Source organism: Phyllobates terribilis, unplaced genomic scaffold (genome assembly GCF_046119375.1).
Source record: "Phyllobates terribilis strain yellow unplaced genomic scaffold, ASM4611937v1 Scaffold_7__3_contigs__length_470593459, whole genome shotgun sequence".
NCBI classification, from domain to species: domain Eukaryota; kingdom Metazoa; phylum Chordata; class Amphibia; order Anura; family Dendrobatidae; genus Phyllobates; species Phyllobates terribilis.
In genome coordinates this window covers 415,789,412-415,811,066 of record NW_027362767.1, presented here as the reverse complement: position 1 = coordinate 415,811,066, position 21,655 = coordinate 415,789,412, and the positions used below count along the sequence as shown (strand labels likewise).

Sequence of the window (21,655 nt, the reverse complement as noted above, 5' to 3'; positions counted from 1 at the left end):
TTTTTGAGCAGTGTATAATAAATTGGGTACAGTAGTTTAATGCAGAATGTGCTGAATATTTTTTCACAGGAATTTGGGAAAGTTATGAAATGTCCTATAAATGGCTGTTCTATTCCTGATCTAAGGCTACATTCACACAGCGTTTTTGCTGCGTTTTTTGAGGATACGTTTTTCAGCTGCAAAAGCAGATCAGCTTTTTAAAAAACCGCATCACCTGAAAGGTTTTTGAGCTCATAGATAATGTTTTTAATAGCAAAAGCAGATAAGAAAAATGCCGCATAAACTGACATGCTCATTCTTTGTGAGGATCCGTTTTTGAGCCAAAAAACGGATCCTCACAAAACGATGTGTCTGAATGTCATATCTTGAAACCCATTGACTTTGCTGGGATGCCCAGAGTCACTGCATTTTACTGCAAAAAACGGATCCGCAAAAACGCTCTGTGTGAATCATGGCCGTAGCCAGCGAGTGGCAGGGGTGGGGGCAGCTGCCCCCCCTAGAAGCAGGGGCACGCACCTATCAAAACTCACTTGTATGCTGCAGTGCTCCCGTCCTGCATTGGCTGCAGACTGCAGGGGGCAATCTCCCCTCCTCTGTCCGGTCTTCTGCTGTCTTCACCAGAGAGAGGAGAGGGAGGGGTGCCTGCCCTGCACAGGATCTGATTCCTGGGCCCCGAGCTGGAGAAAGTGAAAGTACTACTGTTCATCTCTGTCACAGGAAGGTAACTAATGCTAATATTGTAGGTGATTATTATGTGCTCTCTGTACAATGTGTGAATTATATGTACTATTTGCTGTCTGTAGCTGTCATCTATCTCTCCCTCCATTTATCCCTCTATCTATCTATCCATCCATCTATCTATCTATCCTTTCATCTATCCCTCCATATGGCTATCTATCATCTATGTATCCATATGTTTATCTATCCATCCCTGTATCTATCTCTCCATCTATCTATGACTTTATCTATCTTATCTATCTATCTATCTATCCCTTCATCTATCCCTCCATCTATCCATCCATATGGCTATCTATAATTTATCTATCCATATATTTATCCATCCATACCTCTATTTACCTATCCATCCCTCTATTAATCGATCTATTCCTCCATCTATCCCACTATCTATCCATCCCTCTATGACTTTATCTATTTAAATATAAGCAATATATGTGGGAGTCAGAGTCGTGGAGTCAGAATTGGTGTAAGGGAAATTGAGGAGTCTGAGTCACAGGTTTGGCTTACCGACTCCACAGCCCTGGTTGCTGCAATGGATTCTGCTTGAATCGCATTAAAAACAAGATTGAGACAAACTCTTAACAGGCCCATAAGATGTAATGACAAGCATGGAGTTCAAGTGAATGCGTTTTTTTTTTTTTTTCCCAGATGCAGTCTGCTTCTGGATTCAAGTGAAACCCCTGAACACACTGCATAGATGCAGTGTGAACAGGGCCTATGGGATTTTTTTTTTTTGGCCACAGTTTCAACTCCTCTGCTTTGGATCTTTAATGGGCTGTCCCATCAGGGATATTTATAACAGCAACCTGGCACATGGTGTCAGAAGCGGAGAGGTAGCTGCCCATTCACAGCTCTTCATTTCTATGGGAGCTCTGGAAATTTCCAAAGGAGCCAGTGTGAGAAAAATATATTCTAATATTTTATATAAAGTTGGATATTTTTTTTTTATATATACTAGTTTTTAATTCTTAAGACTTAATTCTTAATCACTGTTTCACATGGAAATGCCTTAAAGGGGAATTCCAGGCTTTAGAAAGAAGACTGCAGTCTCTGTGACTGCTGAATCGTGACATTGTGTTGTGTGTGTATGCTGTCAAAATTCCTAGATATTGCCAATGCAAACCGCAAGAAGAAAACTTGTCGTTTTGAAACCGGTTGGTTATGGATATGTGCCTTTTTTATGGTAAGTTTAATAAAAAACCAGTGGAAGGACTTCCATTTTCCTGCTAATAGCCACCGACAAGTGATCTAAATCGTGACACCACAGGGGTCAGAAATGTGAAGACACTGGGAAGGAGATTTGCAGAGAAAGAAGATGGATACAAAAATGCCAGAATTCTGAGCACAGCTGGCTTGTGCACCATCAATTATGAGGAAGACGAGTGCAGAAACTAACACTGAAGAGCAACTAGAGGAGGAATGCTTGGACTTGCAACACAGTTTGGAGTTCTGAGAACTAGTTTGGTGCTGAGTCTGACTATTCTATGTGGAGAGACAGTTTTGAGATGCACCATCTCAAGCTCTAAGCCTACTAACCTAAGCTATTGCATGTCACTTTTACCGAACCAACCACTGTTGTACTGGAGGTCATAAAGGGATTTAAATGACGAGTCCAAGATGCATTAAAATGAAGGCCTAGGATTCATCATTGTCTTTGCGCTTTTTTTCTGTAGGAAAAATGATTCTAATAGTGACTTAAATGTGTTATATTTGTTATCTAATTTTTGCTTTTTATTGAAGCTTATTATTAAACATGATGAGCGTGATGTTATCCAGATGTTCATCCTTTGCAACTTTTTTTGAAATGTGGCAAATTGTAATAATTGTATTCCTCTACCTTTAATTGCATACAAAACCCAATTTTATTTTTACAGTTGGAGTAACATGCACATTTTTAATGTACGGGACTTCTTGCTTCAAGATGGTGGATGAAAAGTACAGGACAAAAAAAAAGCATCTTTAATGTTGCACAAAATCAATCAACCCGTGTGAGCCATTGTGAAAAAAATGTTGTACAAAAAAAAACCTGCATTGCAAAGAGAAAAGATAATTGAATACCCCCTCCTCCCACCAAATAAAAAAAAAAAAATGAAGAAAACCCAAAGTCTAAAGGGACTGTCAGCACAGAATAACTGTTCAAGCTAAGTACCGTGGCTTGGTGCTTCACAATGGGGCCAATCATTTAACTATATCTTCCCACCTGCTTGTTTTCTCTCAATCTTTACCCCCCCTTCTCTTTGATTGACAGTTCTGGCTTCATAGAGCTAGAGAAGGGCGGAGACAGATGGAAACCAAGCAGGTGGGAAGATGTATTTAAATGATTTGGCTCTGCCATGAAGCTCCCGAGCGCCTGTACATGGTTTGAACAGTCATTCTGTGCTGATAGAGTCCCTTTAAAAATGTTAAAAGGAGTTGTCCACTACTTGGATAACCCCTTCTCAATCCGCATGCTTGCTCCCAGTAAAATGACACATCGGCTCCCCTCCGGTACCATTCCAGCGGTGTTGGCATTGTCTTTCTCAGGCTCACATGACATTGTTACAACATCCTTGTGCCCAATTAGTGGCCGCTTTACTGTCCCCTCTTCAGACAAATCACTTACATCCGGAGGAAGTAAGAGCTGCCACTCTTTTGCTTCCTATTCATGTATGTGAATAGTCTGAAGAGGGGACAGTGAAGCAGCTGCTGATTAACCATAGGGATCGTATGTTGTAACAATGTCACGTGAACCAGTGCCGACACCGCTAGAATGGCGCCAGCAGCGGAGGCGAGTATGTTATTTTACAGGGGGCAAACATATGGATTGAGAAGGGTTTGTCCACCCTTTTAATTTTATTGAATACTCCAAAATAAATACAAAAATAAAAATTTCAAATCCTAAAACAAGGAAAGAAAAATGTAAAGTCTAAATACCGTTTTCTATGCTAAAGAACTGCAATTCATCTGGAAAAATTGCATGCCAGACGGTGGCCAACTATGGAAATATATATACACACATATATATATATTTTTTGTGCACTTATAGACTTGAAGGGGTGAGTCTCATCGGACGCATGGCAGAAACTATTTCATGGCACAATTGTTTAATGTGCATATTAAGTCCATAAAAAAAACTGCTTGTCTACATTGCCTTATGGTAACATGAGTCTGAGCGTTGTCCATGTGTTTTTTTATTTTTTCCCCCCTGGACAGCACTGACTGAAAATACAGTTGTGTGAACAAGCCCATCCTGTGAAGATCAGTGATAACTTGCCAAGTCAGGTTATCCCCTTTAACACTGCAGCATATATAGCCAAGCCAGTATGTCCGCGCGGGGTAAATGAAGGCTTTGCTACATCGCCAGCAACGGAGTCCAACAGCAGCGTCCAGAGCAGAGCTCACGTAGCGTTTTTGATGCGTCTTCGCTGCGTTTTTTCCCGCACAGAAATGCATATCAAAAACGCTATGTAATCCATCCAAGAATGTTCCCACGTACCACTGATGCTGAGGTCACCAGGGCTGATCAGCTAATGAACCCAAGTGACCTCACTCCTGCAGCAGAGCCATGTACACTGATATGAGTGATTACACCCCAGTTAGTGCACATTGCTGTCTTATACAGCAGTGACATCGGTGATTGCTGATGTCACTGCTGTAGAAGTGACCCCTATCGCCGAGGGACAATCTGGATTGCGTCGTGACGGCGGACAGGTGAGATACGGTTGTATTTTATTTTTTTACAGAAGATCGAGGGATGGCTGGGCGTGCAATAAAAAAATTAAAACGTGTATTTTTATTTCTTTAAAGCCCATGACATACTAATACGCGTCTGTGCCCTGGGCTTTAAGAGCCTGACCCGTATTAGTAAGTCATGGCGATCGCGCGCGCACACAGGCTGTGCGGGCGCGATCGCCGCTGGGTGTCAGCTGTGACAATGTGAAGGGAGCGGTCCTGCACCGCTCCCAGCACATTAACCCCCGCAATGCTGCGATCGAAGTCGATCGCAGCATTGCGGAGGCAAGGGGAGGTGATCGCCGATACCCACCTCCTCTTCCGGCGTCCAGCGCTGCCTGCCGCGGCTTCCCGGGTGTTGCCTTGACGACCCGATGTCGTCATGACAACATCCTGGTCACCAGACAGCAGGAAGATTGTTTGGACATGCGCAGTGCATCTCCAAACTATCTTCTCCCTGTCCAGCGCTGACAGCCTGCATGGCACAGGGATGGTGCTGCATTCCTGTGCCATGCAGGCGATCAGAATAAAAAAAGTGAAAGTCCCATAGTGGGACAAAGTAAAAAAGTAAAAAAACTGTCTGAAAGTGATAAAAAAAATAATCCAATAAAAATATAATGTACCCATCAATAAATATTATTATGAAAAAAAAAAAACAACAAACAATAAAAGTACACATATTTGGTATCGCCGCGTCCGTAACGACCTGACCTAGAAAACTGTTCCACTAGTTAACCCCTTCAGTGAACATTGTAAAAAAAAAAAACAAAGCAAAAAACAATGCTTTATCATCATACCGCCAAACAAAAAATGGAATAACACGCGATCAAAAAGACGAATATAAATAAAAATGGTACTGCTGAAAACGTCATCTCATCCCGCAAAAAACAAGCTGCCATTCAGCTCCATCAGCCGAAAAATCAAAAAGTTAGAGCTCTCAGAATAAAGCGATGCAAAAAGATAATTTTTTCTATAAAATAGCTTTTACTGTGTAAAAGTGCCAAAACATAGAAAAACTATATAAATGTGGTACCGCTGTAAACGTACTGACCTGAAGAATAAAGCTACCTTATCAATTTTACCACACGCGGAACAGAATAAAAAAATCTAAAAAAAAACACAATTCCTGAATTGTTGGTTTTTGTTTATTCTGCCTCCCAAAAATAGGAATAGAAAGCGATCAAAAAATGTCACGTGCCTGAAAATGTCACCAATAAAAACGTCAACTCATCCCGCAAAAAACAAGCCGTCACATGACTGTCTGCCAAAATATGGCGATGAAAAAACTAGATTTTACAAAATATGTGTCTTTTAGTGTGTGACAGCTGTCAATCATAAAAACCCCATATGATTCTGGTATCGCTGTAATCGCACCGACCCGAAGAATAAAGTAATCTCATCACTTATACTGCACGAGGAACGGCGTAAAAAATAAACGCTAATGTTAGGGTTGGGGTTGCTTTTTTTTCCAATGTAAAAAAAAAAAAAAAAATAGATGACGATATGGCGACTAGTGTTGAGCGCAAGTGCTCGCTACTTGAGTTTGCATCGGGTGCTCGGGTATGCACTGAGTATCGCGGGTGCTCGAGTCTCCGCCCCATATGCTTCGCGGCCAAAAAAAACCTTGCGGGGATTGCCTGCCATGCACGAGCGATCCCTGCGTGTTTTTTTGGGGGTGTCTAATAACCGTGAAACATGCGGGCGGGGACTCGAGCATTTCACTTGAGCACCCGTGATACATGGTGCATACCTGAGTATCCGATGCAAACTCAAGTAGCGAGCACTTGCGCTCAAGAGTAATGACAACTTATTCAATATGATGATCTAATGTTATCAAATTCTGTGTCGTACCTCTGGGTTCAAAATGTTCGCTATACCCCTTAAAAATCCTTGAGGGGTATAGTTTCCAAAATGGGGTCACTTGTGGGGGAGCTCCACTGTTTAGGCACATCAGGGGCTCTCCAAACGCAACATGGTGTCCGCTAACAATTTGAGCCGATTTTCCATTCAATTTGTTAGTGGACAACATGTTGCGTTTGGAGAGCCCCTGATGTGCCTAAACAGCGGAGCTCCCCCACAAGTGACCACATTTTGGAAACTAGACCCCCAAGGCACCTATCTAGATGCACAGTGAGAACTTGGAACCCCTAGGTACTTCACAAATTGATTCGTAAAAATTAAAAAGTTTTTTTTTTTTCCACTTTTTCATTTTTACGAATCAATTTGTGAAGCACCTGAGGGTTCCAAGTGCTCACTATGCATCTAGATAGGTGCCTTGGGGGGTCTAGTTTCCAAGATGGGGTCACTTGTGGGGGAGCTCACTGTTTAGGCACATCAGGGGCTCTCCAAACGCAACATGGCGTCCACTAATTATTCAAGCAAATTTTACAATCAAAAAGTCAAATGGCGCTCCTTCCCTTCCGAGCACCCAAACAGTGGTTTTTCCCCATATATGGGGTATCTGCGTGCCCAGGGGAAATTGCACAACAAATGTTGGGGTCCATTTTTTCCTGTTACCCCTGCGAAAATAAAAAAAATTGGGTCTAAAATAACATTTTTGTGAAAAAAGTTAAATGTTCATTTTTTTTCTTCCACATTCCAAAAATTCCTGTGAAGCACCTGAAGGGTTAATAAAGTTCTTGAATGTGGTTTTGAGCACTTTGAGGGGTGCAATTTTTAGAATGGTGTCACTTTTGGGTATTTTCTGTCATAAAGACCTCTCAAAGTGACTTCAAATGTAATGTGGTCCCTAAAAAAATGGTTTTGTAAATTTTGTTGGAAAAATTAGAAATCGCTGGTCAAGTTTTAACCCTTATAGCTCCCTAACAAAAAAAAATTTTGGATCCAAAATTGTGCTGATGTAAAGTAGACATGTGGGAAATGTTATTTATTAACTCTTTTGTGTGACATATCTCTCTGATTTAAGGGCATAAAAATTAAAATTTTGAAAATTGCAAAATTTTCAAAATTTTCCGTATTTTTCACAAATAAACGCAAGTGATATCGAAGAAATTTTACCACAATCATGAAGTACAATATGTCACGAAAAAAACATTCTCAGAATCAGGGGGATCCGTTGAAGCGTTCCAGAGTAATTACCTCATAAAGTGACAGTGGTCAGAATTGTAAAAATTGGCCTGGTCATTAACGTGCAAACCACCTTGGGTTGTAAAGGGGTTAAAATACTTTATTCTGGCCGTGCCTTTTATTGAAAAAGCGGGGAAAACTTTACTACGCGGTTAGTAATGGGGGAGTTCACGTCAGCCGCCAATACAAGGCTGACATGAACCCCAACCCCACCGTTACAGGGCAGTGGGAAAAGCGGAGGCTTAGCACCAGATTTGGTGCATCTTATGGATGCACCTTTTCTGGGACTGATGGTGATATTATTAGTCGCAGAGTGGGCCAGGATCCATGGCCCCATCCCCGGCTATTAATATCAGCCCGCAACTGTCCGTTTAGCCATTTCTGGTTAGATTTTATAGATCACTATACAACTACATTAGTTTTTTGGGGGGGTGCCCCTGTAATCTAACCAGTAAAGGCTAAGCAAACAGCTGTTGGCTGTTATTAATAGCCAGGGAACATTGTTGGCTAATGGCCCCTTCCCCGGCTACTATCATCCCCCAGCGGTCGGCTTTCCCCTCTGCTGGTTATAAAAATGACGCGGGAGCCCACACCATTTTTTTTTTTTAATTTTAGGCTCCGTGCCCATGATTCAGACTTCGCAAGAGAATTTGATATGCTGCGGTCCTGAAAGAAGCGCTGCATGTCAGTGTCCAAGGTGATTCGCAGCCTCAGATGCACGCATAATGGACATGGGATTTCTAGAGGTCCCATCCACTATGCTGTAACATCTGGACACTGCGGGTTTGACGCTGTATAAACACGCAGCGGCTCCTCATCGTGGCCGCGTACCGAAACCCGCGGCATGTCAATTTCTGTAGCGGACATGCTAGTCTCCGCTGCACATTTTGACCAATTGAAGTGTCATTATATGCGATGGATTCACATGTACCAACAAAAGTACGGTATTAGAACACCGCGTTTTGGACGCAGCAAAACTACGCTATGTCCAAAAGCGCTGCTGGGTGCTGATCGAGGGTACGTAGTGGCTAATGAACAGCTGTGAGCTATTAATAATAGCCAGGGACCATATTTGCCTAATGGCACCTTCCTAGGCTAAAAATAGCAGCTCACAGCTGCACCAGAAAAGACATGAATGGGAATGCTAATGAAGATTGGGTAGTATTATTATAGCACCATTTATTCCATGGCGTTTTACATGTGAAGTATATGGGATTAGCTGACACCTAGCTCTTTTGTTTGGTAATGTCAAGGTGTCAGACCCTTTCATTACCAAACCTAATTAAAATAAAGAGTTAAACACACAGACACAGAGTAAACACTTTATTTGAAATAAAATTACAATATACTCATCCCAGTTCTAACAGTAATCCAAGGGTGTCTCACGTTCCTTTCAAATAACTTTATTTATCTCCAAAAAGCATTCATTGATGCACAAACATGCATTAAAAAACGCTTCAAAAACACGTCAAATCCTGAACATGCGCACATAGTGGAATCTAAATGGTTAAAGCTGTCAATCTTTTGGACTCCAGAGACTTGATGACAGGCCAGTGATGGGTTACTATGTCCCGCTGAAGGCCCCCATGGCTGCCATCTTGGTATTCCTGTGAAGCTCAGCTACAAATTAAGCGTTAAAGCAGACCATGACATTGTACACTATATACTGCATTGTGTAATATCACACTACATAGATCAGGCAATGACCAGGTGTTAATCCTCCAATAGGGTAAAAAACAAGCAAAGCTACGTACACACCATCTTTTTCAGGCAAATTCCGCCTGAAAAAAGTGCCCCGTAAAAAGAGCCCAATGCACATTTTCGGTCTTATTTTACCAGTTCAGGTTTTGGAAACCCTTAAAGTGGTTAATAGAAGTGCCATGCTCATTCTTCAGACAGCTATATAGGATTATAAGACGCCAGCAGGTGAGAATTCACAAGAACGACGGCAAAACTGCAGGCGAAACCGCTGCAGAAACCGGCTTGGTGGTTCAGTGGTTAGCACTGCATTCTTGCAGCGCTGGGGTCCTGGCTTCAAATCCCACCAAGGACAACATCTGCAAGGAGATTGTACGTTCTCCCCGTGTTTGTGTGGGTTTCCTCCGGGTTCTCCGGTTTCCTCCCACACTCCAAAGACATACTGATAGGGAATCTAGATTGTGAGCCCCGATGGGGACAGCGACGATAATGTATGTAAAGCTCTGCGGAATATGTTAGCGCTATATAAAAATAAAGATCATTATTATTATTATAAACCCGACCACCTGCATTTTCTTGAAGCAGTTTCACCTGAAATAAAAACAACTCACCGATGCCTAAAAAGACGACCTTGTGCACAAAGACTGTAAAAAATAAAAATAAAAACCTTTTAAGAATGTAAGAGAGGAAAATTTTAAATAACCCACACAAAGAAATAAAATAAAAATACACATATTTGGTATCACCACGTCGGTAACAATCTGGCCTATCACTATATATTACCCATACGGAAATTATTGCAAAGATTTGCAAGTTTTTCAGTCACTGCAACTGAAAAAAAATGATCAAACCGTTGGTAGCCTCCCCACAATGGTATCAATGAACATGTCGGCTCACCCAGCTATTGGAAGATGGTGAGGAAAACCAAAAGGATCAAAAACGGAGAATCCTTTGCGGCTTGGATTGGCCTCCGGGCCTCGGCCATTTATATGTATGATATAGGATACATAGGACTATCTCAGTGCTAAAGGGCTGAAACTCAAGATTACTGCTGTGGATCTGCAACTGGATCCCCACAAAATGTAACTTTAATGAATGGAGTTAATCTGCAAATTTACAGTCATGGCTTTTCTCCCTCACTTATGCCCTCTGCACGTCTCCTACCTCAGCGTCCTCACCTCACCAGGACAGACTAATTCCTGTCAGAGAATCTCCTTCCCGCCAATTTTCCAGAATCTTCCCGCACTTTCTCGCGCGGCCCACCCCCAGCCCTCGCCCTGATTGGCTGAGCAGCTCACTGCCTAGAACCATCGGGAAAATTCCCCCTCCAGAGATGTGACGTCAGTAACAGCAACCGCCGTTGATTGGAGGAGTGCTTGACTTGCTTGAACGCTCGCGAATATTCTCCGTCGTCTATGAGGTAAGCTGCGCGGTGATTGGCTGGCTCTGAAGGGAAAACTCGGGAAACTTCGGGAGAGTTGCCTAGCGACAACAGGAGCGTGTAAAGACCGCGTTCTGATTGGTTAGAAGAGTTGTGACGTATCTGCGCCCTACACATATATAGAGAGTTCGTGCAGCTCCGAGGATTACTTACTGAAGACGGTTGTGTCCTGACGCAAGAGCTGCGAGTGTGCCCTGATTCTCCAGACTGCACACTTATCCTGACAGAAGATGGCATCTAAAGGAGTGGCGATTGGCATTGACCTGGGCACCACCTATTCCTGTGTGGGGGTCTTCCAGCATGGCAAGGTGGAGATTATCGCCAATGACCAGGGAAACCGCACCACCCCCAGCTACGTGGCCTTCACTGACACTGAGAGACTGATTGGAGACGCCGCAAAGAACCAGGTGGCGCTCAAACCCCAGAACACGGTGTTTGATGCCAAGAGGCTGATTGGAAGAAGGTTTGATGATTCTGTGGTTCAGGGTGACATGAAGCATTGGCCCTTCCAGGTGGTGAGTGATGGTGGAAAGCCCAAGATGAGAGTGGAGTATAAAGGAGAACAGAAGACATTTTCACCGGAGGAGATCTCCTCTATGGTCCTACAGAAGATGAAGGAGACGGCAGAGGCTTACCTGGGTCATCAAGTCACCAATGCCGTTATCACTGTGCCAGCCTACTTCAACGACTCCCAGCGCCAGGCCACCAAAGATGCTGGTGTCATCGCAGGGCTCAACGTGCTGAGAATCGTCAATGAGCCAACAGCAGCCGCCATTGCCTACGGCCTGGATAAGGGATCCCGAGGTGAGCGCAATGTCCTCATCTTTGACCTGGGCGGTGGCACCTTTGACGTCTCCATTCTCACCATTGATGAGGGCATTTTTGAGGTGAAGGCCACAGCGGGTGACACGCATCTGGGTGGAGAGGACTTTGATAACAGAATGGTTAACCACTTTGTTGAAGAATTCAAACGCAAACACAAAAAGGACATTACCCAAAACAAGAGGGCTTTGAGAAGACTGAGAACAGCTTGCGAGAGGGCCAAGCGCACTCTTTCCTCCAGCACACAGGCAAGCATTGAGATTGACTCCCTTTATGAGGGCATTGACTTCTACACATCCATCACTAGAGCTCGCTTTGAGGAGCTGTGTTCTGACCTTTTCCGTGGTACTCTGGAGCCTGTGGAGAAAGCCTTGCGAGATGCCAAGCTGGACAAATCCCAGATCAATGAGATTGTCCTAGTGGGGGGCTCCACACGTATCCCCAAGGTGCAGAAGCTATTACAGGACTTCTTCAGTGGTCGAGAGCTGAACAAGAGCATCAATCCAGATGAAGCTGTGGCTTATGGGGCTGCTGTTCAAGCTGCCATCCTCATGGGCGACAAGTCTGAGATTGTGCAGGATCTCCTTCTTCTAGATGTGGCTCCTCTGTCTTTGGGTCTGGAGACGGCTGGAGGGGTTATGACCGTTCTCATCAAACGCAACACTACCATTCCCACTAAGCAGACCCAAGTGTTCAGCACCTACACTGACAACCAGCCTGGTGTCCTCATTCAGGTGTACGAGGGTGAGAGAGCCATGACAAAGGACAATAACTTGCTGGGTAAATTTGACCTTAGTGGAATCCCTCCTGCTCCACGAGGTGTTCCCCAAATCGAAGTGACCTTTGACATAGACGCTAACGGTATTCTCAATGTGTCCGCTGTGGACAAGAGCTCAGGCAAACAGAACAAGATCACGATTACTAATGACAAAGGACGACTGAGCAACGAGGAGATAGAGAAGATGGTGCAAGAGGCCGAAAAATACAAAGCTGATGATGATGTACAGAGAGAGAAAATTACTGCCAAAAACTCCCTGGAGTCCTATGCTTTCAACATAAAGAGCATGGTGGAAGATGAGAACATGAAGGGGAAGATCAGTGATGATGAGAAGAGGATCATCTCAGACAAGTGTAAGGAGACTATCGCCTGGCTGGAGAAGAACCAACTTGCTGAGAAGGAAGAATATACCCATAAACAAAAGGAGCTGGAGAAGGTGTGCCAACCCATTATCACAAAGATGTACCAGGGTGGTATGCCAGAGGGAATGCCCAGCTCCAGCTGTGGTGCACAGGCCAGACAGGGTAGCAACTCTGGGCCAACCATTGAGGAGGTGGATTGAGGACTTTGAATTGTGATTTCTCTTTTTCACATCCAACTTTTTCTCCAAAAGAGCAATTCTCTAAGATTGCTCTGTTCACTATAAGCTACATATACCTAACCATAACAATTTTTTTTTCTGGAGGAGACTGATGTAGATGAATACATTTAGCTCTATTTTTGGAAATAACTTGTCTTTTATATCCTGCATTATCCAGAAGAAATGTTACTGTGACTTTGTTATATTTTACATGTTGTGTTTTGTTTTTTTTTAGCAGCTAATAAATATATTTTGATGAATTGACATACATTTTTCTATTGTTTTGGTGTTAATCTTGCACATGTTTATGCCATAAATTGATAATCTCTAGGGGTGGGTGACTAAGATTGTAGATGGTGGGTAGTTGTATTTATTGGACCCTTTTTCCTTTAGAAGAGATGTTGATATTCTAGAACTTGATAATTTTGAGTATTCTAGATCATAAGTTGCTTTTTTTTTTTTTACGCTAACGATCTTAGGGGTGTATCTACTAAAAGGGTCCTTGAAGTGTTCCAATCAGATATATATATTTTTTTACTTTTGCCCGGTGTATGCAAGAGTTAGATAGGTTGTCCACTACTTTTACATTGATGCCCTATTTTTAGGATAGTGCATCAATGTCTGATCAGCTGGGGTCCGACACCCCCACCGATCAGCTGTTATCCGGCGACCACCCGTTGGAAGTGCTTACTTGCGGAGCTAGCCATCTACTTGTAGTGTCCGGGGCTTGTTACTGCACATCTGCCTCCTGTTGCTTTGAATAGGAAGCGGATGTGCAGCACCGTGCGGCAGCCACTACAAGTAGATGGCCAAACTCCAAGTAAGTACTTGTGGCCACCAATAACAGAAGATGGGGGAGGGGTGCCTCCCCCCTCCCTATCTGATGTTGACTGTGAGGCCATGTTCACACATTCAGTATTTGTAAGCCAAAATCTGTAGTGGATAAAAAAAGTGGTGCACGTGTTTGTTATACGTTTCCTCAGTTGCACTCCTGGCTTTGGCTTACAAATACTGATGTAAAATACTGAACATGGCCTAAGCCTGAAAACTTTTTTACACGGGTAGTGGTGGATCCTAACAGTGGCATTTTTCACTCATAGACTAATATTGAATCTGAATCCCCAAAAAGTTTTTTAGCCAAAAATTTCAAAAGCACTTCAATATAATAAATATTAAACCTACGAACAATTGGAAGATTTGTGCCAGTAGAATAAAATAGATTTTATTAACATATAATTTAAAATACATAAAAGTGGGAAAGAAACTAGCTCTAACTAATCTAGTTTCTTTTCCACTTTTATGTATTTTATTTGGATTTTAATTATATGTTAAAATCTATTTTATTCTACTGGTGCCAATCTTCTGATTGTTTGTAGGTTTAATATTGGATCTACTCAATTAATACTCTTTACAATCGGTGATGGCTTCCACCTAAGGAGTGTACCTACTGTTGAGTCAGTGTCAGACAGTATAGGTACACACCCACAACGGAGTTGTAATTTTGTTTTTCCTCATACATTTCCAAGTGGAATAATCAAGGAACATTTAGTTTTAAAAGATGCTTGAGGATCGAAATATTAGAATTAGTTATCAATAAAGACGTCGGCAGAGATCTGACAAGATCTTTTCCAGGCATGCGATGCATAAAATTTAGTTCCCTTTTCAGATGGAGCTTATTATGAACTGTTGTGATTGTTCTATGGGCATTGTTACCCCCACTGAGCTGTGATAATTTGCAGCTCGTACCCCAGTCGCTAGTCTCCTCTGACCTTCACATACACACAGTGTGACGCTAGATTTACTCTTTTCACAGCTCTATTTATATTGTAATCTGACCTGCCTGCATCCATCCCACCATTCTTCTTATCTAATAAGGTGACCTGTCCTTCCCTTAAGCCCCCGTCTCACATAGCGAGATCGCTGCTGTGTCACGGTTTTGGTGACGCAACAGCGACCTCACCAGCGATGTCGCTATGTGTGACACTTTGCAGCGATCAGGCCCCTGCTGTGAGATCGCTGCAAAGTGTCCTGGGCCATTTTTTGGTCGTTGCCCTCCCGCTGGTCAGCACACATCGCTGTGTGTGACCAGCGGGAGCAGCGATCAGGCTGGTAACCATGATAAACATCGGGTTACTAGGGGCACACGCACACCTAGTAACCCGTTGTTTATCATGGTTACGAGCCTGCTAAAGTGAGCGGTAACCTCCCGCTCACCGTAGCAGAGTGGTAACCATGATAAACAACGGGTTACTAGGTGCGCGTGTGCCCCTAGTAACCCGATGTTTATCATGGTTGCCAGCCTGCTCCTGCTTCAGCAGGCTGGTAACCAGGAGCAGGACATCGTGGAAAGATTCTTTCCACGATGTCGCTGCTCCCCTGATCGTTGGTGAGCCTGCCTGTTTGACAGCTCACCAGCGACCACATAACGACGCAGCAACGATCCCTGACAGGTCGTATCGTTGTCGGGATCGTTGCAGCGTCGCTAAGTGTGACGGGGCCTTTACTCTGCTGTTCCTGCTCATCTCATAAAGGTGCACCACACTTATATTGTTTATGTAGTAAGGCTAGGTGCAGACTGCGTTTGTGCCCTGTGTCTGGCACATATGTTCTGGAGGTATGCACCCGACAGTGGTCACAGTCAGGATGGATACCGAGGCATCCATACACCATAGGGATTCATTTTGTAAAAGTAAATCGTATTTTGCATGGTATATGTAGCCTCTGTATAGAAAAGTGCAGTCAAACGGTATACAGATGCTTTCTGGCCAAAAGCAGAACAAAAGAACGCTATTTTGATTTCCATCTGGTGAATGTGGGATTATGACAACAATACCGTGTACATCAGGAAAAGCTCCGTGTGTGTGTGTGTGTGTGTGTGTGTGTATATATATATGTGTATATGTATATATATATATATGTGTGTGTATATATATATATGTATGTGTGTGTGTATGTGTATATATATATATATATATATATATATATATATTTTACTGTAAGCTAAGAGCACAGATGCAGTGTGTACCTGGCCTTCAAGACACTAATATTAGTGACACGTGTATGCATATGCTTTCTAATCTTAGGCTACGGCCCCACTATCAGTATTTTGTCAGTATTTTTCCTCAGTATTTGTAAAGGCCCCGTCACACATAACGAGATCGCTAGCGAGATCGTTATTACGTCACGGTTTTGGGATCGCTGGAGAGTCGTTTCGTGATCGCTGGGGAGCTGTCAAACATGCAGAACTTCCCAACGATTTCGGCCGCCCCAGCGATCTAACTAACGATCTCGGCGGTCGTTGGGACGCTTTCACACAGCAGCTATTTCAATGATCCACACCTTGATAGGGACTGTACTGTCACAAAGGCGTCCATAAAATTACTTTTCTGCGCCCCCTCATCTCCGATTGGTGGACGCTACTGCGTACGGCCAGTCACAGCCGGAGAACGCTACAATGATCCGCAAAATCAGGACTCAGTCGAATGAACGGATATCAACAGCCCGGAGACTTTTGCTAGGATCTGCAATCCGGCACGAGGTCAGAAACAAAGGATGGAATCGCTATTCTGTTGCCTTCTTTATGCACGGCGGAAAATGAGAACGCTGTAGCGACCACCAAACGGGGACGAAGGGTGTGGAAAAGTCCAATTTATGCACGCCTACATGTCTCAGTTCTGAATCGCTAACGAGGTCGTTGATAAGGTGTCAAATACAGCGATGCACACGGCCGAGCGGAGCGCAACGACCCAGGAATGGTCCAGGAAGCTTTGTAACGATCAGCGATCTCACAGCAGGGGCCTGATCGTTGCTACCTGTGAGACATAACGAGATCGCTAGCAAGATCGCTATTGCGTCACAAAAACCGTGACGTATCCGATCTCGCTAGCGATCTCGTTATGTATGACGGGGCCTTAAGCCAAAACCAGGCGAGGAACAATCAGAGAAAAGGTATAATAAAAACAAGTGCGCCAATTCCTCATTTTTGACCCACGTCTGGTTCTGGCTTACAAATGCTGAGGAAAAATACTGACCAAGTACTGATAGTGGGGCTGTAACCTTAGGGATATTTCGGTCTATCCCCAGCCTAAGGCCTCATTCAGACGTCCATTTTTCACGTACATGTTCTGTGTTTTTCACGGATAGAACAGGTACCCATTAAAGTCTTGTGGGGTTTTTTTTGGTGACTGCGCAGCCATAAAACGGAGACATGCCCATTTTTTTATCTGAGTGACATATCAAAATTACCCATACAAGTCCATGGGTCCATGAATTGCAATTTATTCATTTTTTTCATATGTGAAAATCACTGTGGGTAAAACTGAAGCACTGACAAAACACCGATGACACTTGAAACATTGTTTTGCGTAAGTGAAAAATCACTGTAAATCTGTTAGAACCTTGCTGTTAGGTTTTTTTTCCTTTGCTGGTCACATGACCTTGTTGGCCTATTTAATCCTGCTCCGCCCTTCTGGCTTTGCTGGACTTCATTGTATATCTACTTTCTAGCTAGCCTGTGCTCTGTATCTTGCTCTGTTAGTTTGCTTGGTCTACGGACCTCTATGTTCTATCTATTTTGTTTGTTCGTCTGTCTGCTACTATTTCTGTTAGGAGGTGTCCCATATTCCTCCCAGTCCTTAGTACTTGTAGGGATTCCCTCCCCACATCTATAGGTCTCCGTACAGACTAGATTAGGACTTTAGCAGGTCTGATCGCAGGATCAGGTTCCCTGTTACATCGTAGGGATTCAGCTGAGTCCTATAGTAGGGACAGATCTCCTCTCTTTCCTTAGCTTTGGTAGCAGAACATAACAGTAAGTCCAGCCAAGCCAGAAGGGCGGAGCAGGATTAAATAGGCCAACAAGGTCATGTGAGAAAAAAACCTAACAGCAAGGTTCTAACAGTACCCCCCCTTCTAAGAGGATCCTCCGGATCCCCTAGGACCAGGCTTATCAGGAAATCTCCTGTGAAACGCTCTGATAAGTCTGGACGCGGAAACATCATCTGACCTCACCCAAGAGTTATCCTCGGGTCCGAAACCTTTCCAGGCCACAAGATACTGCAAACTACCTCTATACCGTCTAGAGTCAAGGATGTGAGAAATTTCATATTCCCCGTCCTCCACCACCGGAGGAACAGAGGCAGAGGCGTCACCATCCGACACAACAGCTTTTTTTAACAGAGAGACATGAAAGACCGGATTAATTCTCCAGGAGGTAGGAACCTCCAACCTAACAGCAGATTGGTTGACAACCTGAAGCACCTTAAAGGGCCCTACAAACTTGGGACCCAATTTCTTAGAAGGAATCCTCAACCGCAGATTCCTAGAGGACAACCAAACCATGTCACCAACAGCGAACAAAACCTCCTGTCGTTTCCTATCAAAGTAGTCTTTAGATTTTCTGTTGGCCTCCTGAATCTAATGGCCAGACAGAAAGGAAAAACCAGGATGTTGAGCAGTTCTTGCGTTGTTTTGTGGCAGACAATCAAGAGGGGTGGTCTGAATTTCTGCCACTTGCCGAATTTGCTCTGAACAATCATACATCTTCTTCTGCTGGTTGTTCGCCTTTTTTTTGTTGTTCTGGGAGACATCCGTCGTTTGGGTCGTTCTCCAAGTTGGGATCTGCCGTGCCTGAGGAGGAGAATTTTTCCGGTGATTTGGAAAGAGTTTGGACGGATGTGCGTGGTAATCTTCAGGAGGCCAACAGAAAATCTAAAGACTACTTTGATAGGAAACGACAGGAGGTTTTGTTCGCTGTTGGTGACATGGTTTGGTTGTCCTCTAGGAATCTGCGGTTGAGGATTCCTTCTAAGAAATTGGGTCCCAAGTTTGTAGGGCCCTTTAAGGTGCTTCAGGTTGTCAACCAATCTGCTGTTAGGTTGGAGGTTCCTACCTCCTGGAGAATTAATCCGGTCTTTCATGTCTCTCTGTTAAAAAAAGCTGTTGTGTCGGATGGTGACGCCTCTGCCTCTGTTCCTCCGGTGGTGGAGGACGGGGAATATGAAATTTCTCGCATCCTTGACTCTAGACGGTATAGAGGTAGTTTGCAGTATCTTGTGGCCTGGAAAGGTTTCGGACCCGAGGATAACTCTTGGGTGAGGTCAGATGATGTTTCCGCGTCCAGACTTATCAGAGCGTTTCACAGGAGATTTCCTGATAAGCCTGGTCCTAGGGGATCCGGAGGATCCTCTTAGAAGGGGGGGTACTGTTAGAACCTTGCTGTTAGTTTTTTTTTCCTTTGCTGGTCACATGACCTTGTTGGCCTATTTAATCCTGCTCCGCCCTTCTGGCTTTGCTGGACTTCATTGTATATCTACTTTCTAGCTAGCCTGTGCTCTGTATCTTGCTCTGTTAGTTTGCTTGGTCTACGGACCTCTATGTTCTATCTATTTTGTTTGTTCATCTGTCTGCTACTATTTCTGTTAGGAGGTGTCCCATATTCCTCCCAGTCCTTAGTACTTGTAGGGATTCCCTCCCCACATCTATAGGTCTCCGTACAGACTAGATTAGGACTTTAGCAGGTCTGATCGCAGGATCAGGTTCCCTGTTACATCGTAGGGATTCAGCTGAGTCCTATAGTAGGGACAGATCTCCTCTCTTTCCTTAGCTTTGGTAGCAGAACATAACAAAATCAAGTCTAAAAGTTCTGATACCAGAGAGTAATTGATTGTATATAATTATAGTGTGTATTTGTATTGGAGTTTTCAACCACTTAGATGTATTTACACCTGGTGACCACAGGCACTAAACGTCCACCAATCTGCTATATACAAACCAACTGGTGGTCTTTTATTGGCCTGCTAAGACAGGCCGACCAGAATGCATAGAACAGTCATCATAAAATATTATCGTTGTCATCAGCACATCACCTGTTTATACAGAACGATGTGCTGCTGATAACTATGACTTTAAAGGGGTTGTCCAGGCTTGTGTCCAAGTATGCAGTCATTCTATGTGACTGCAGATTGTGAATCATCGCGCAGCGCATTGTCAGGATTCTCTGGCGCCGGGAGCTGGCGGGCTCGTAACGTCTAGTATGCCTTTTGCATGCATATGGTCACAAGCCGACTAGACGTGTGTGGCCTTGCTCAATACAAGTGAACTGAGCAAGGCTGGATACTTCTAGTCGGAATGTGACTGGAAGTATGCAAATGGAATGCTTGTGGTCACATGACCGCCCACTAACGACATCGGAGAATCCTGATATACGTGACTGCAGACTTGGAGACCTAAGCCTGGACAACTCCTTTATTTGGGCATGAACGATCCAATCACCCTACAAATTAGCATTTTGCATCGGGTGATTCCCGGCATGTTTACACAAACCGCTAATAGGTGATCGAACGTTCTATTGAACGCCTGTTACCAACAATCTGCTCATGTTAATGGCCTTCCTATACATTTCGATAGGAGGAAGAAGTGTATAGTGTACAAGGTGAGTTTTTTTTTTCAAGTGTGATCTCAATCTTAGCAGGAAAACTGGCCGCATTTGACATTAAAATTAATTGAAAGTGGAAATATGCATATACAAAAACAGTGGCGAAAAATGTCTGTTTTTGTTCATAGTTTCTGGTTCATATTTTTTTTCTGGCACACGAAAAAATTCCATGTGAACAAACTCTTCAAAATGCACAATAAAAAAAAACAATTCATTAATCCACAACAGAAAAAAAAAGCTTGAAACTGAATTGTCTTGGGCTGACCACATAGATTTTTTTTTTTCTTTTTGTTACATGGATTTTGAAGTGGATCACCTTCTAAATCCACATCGAAGAATATTTGAAGTGTTTTTTTTTTTCTATGTGTATTTTGAAACAAATTAGTTTCATTATCCAAGTTGTAAAAAAAAAACACAAGGTGGATCTACTTCAAAATCTTTGTAAAAAAAAAAAAAAAATTTAGTGTGAACAATACCCTCAAAGGAGAGGACGCTTTACGAGCATTGAAATAATTTTGTAGAAGCGGAGCAGCAGAGCTGCCGCAGGTCTGTATCCGTTCTGCTGTATCCCATCTCCCATTGGCCTGTCTCATGGATGACACAAGGCTCTGCACACAGACACACGGCCCCCTCCCACGTATCTCTCCATTCATAAAGAAATATCAGTGCGCAGGGATATATAAACACTCCTCACCAGGACTCTGCAGAAAGACGAGGCTACCCACAGAGAGAGAGCATGGCACGGAGGGGAGGCGAGGGACAAAATTAGACAGCTCCAGAGTATGTCACATGGATAGAGACTGACGGGTAGCAGCGACGTAAGAGACCGGTCATATAGAATTACATACTGTATGAACATCTGTATTACTTCCTGCAAATATTATCTCACTTTATGAAACTATATTTGCATATTAACCCTTATAGTGACCCTCTAGCCACTGCGGTTTAGTAGCCTTGCAGACAATCACTGGCCATCTGTTGCATGCACCTATAGATATCCTGTATGCATGTACGTGTATGACCGGTCACCTAGTATAAGGGGGGCCACTTTTGAGTGGTAGCTTATGCAACATCGTATTGTGCATTGACGCGACTGCTGCCGTATCATCGAGAGGTCATCTTCATGTGTTAGTCTAAGGGCAGGATGGTGATCGCAGGACTTCATGTTTTTCTTCTCCTGGTCGCTGTCTCAGGTAAGCCCGCAGATTATATTAGTTTTGTTGGATGATCATTATTATTTTTTTTATTACCTGTTTGTTATCTCCTTTTCTCCAACCCCCTCCTCCGACACCGCCACTTCTGACCTCACTAACCATTTCCTGTATTTAGACTGTGATGCTGTTGCCGAGGGAACGCAAAAAACGT

General features: G+C 43.5%; 2 protein-coding genes across 4 annotated transcripts in view; both read left to right on the top strand.

Annotated features, from left to right (window-relative positions):
- Positions 1 to 593: 593 nt before the first annotated feature.
- Positions 594 to 21,655, top strand: part of LOC141155107 (neural proliferation differentiation and control protein 1-like) — a 39,015-nt gene continuing 17,953 nt past the window's right edge. For 2 of the 3 annotated variants that reach the window (XM_073641761.1, XM_073641760.1), the window contains exon 1: positions 20,919 to 21,483. In XM_073641761.1, the coding sequence (XP_073497862.1) occupies positions 21,435 to 21,483 (49 nt within the window). In that variant the 5' untranslated portion in view covers positions 20,919 to 21,434. Of the gene's footprint in view, positions 722 to 20,918; positions 21,484 to 21,655 lie in introns of those variants that run through there. The other variant, XM_073641762.1, reaches the window with a different exon arrangement.
- On the top strand, positions 10,906 to 12,837 carry LOC141153296 (heat shock 70 kDa protein). Its single transcript, XM_073638011.1, has one exon. It carries the CDS (start codon positions 10,906 to 10,908, stop codon positions 12,835 to 12,837), a length of 1,932 nt encoding a protein of 643 aa, XP_073494112.1.

Coding starts and splice junctions, on each gene's coding strand:
- LOC141153296 (XM_073638011.1), top strand. CDS start 10,906: ATGGCATCTAAAGGAGTGGCGATTGGCATTGACCTGGGCACCACCTAT.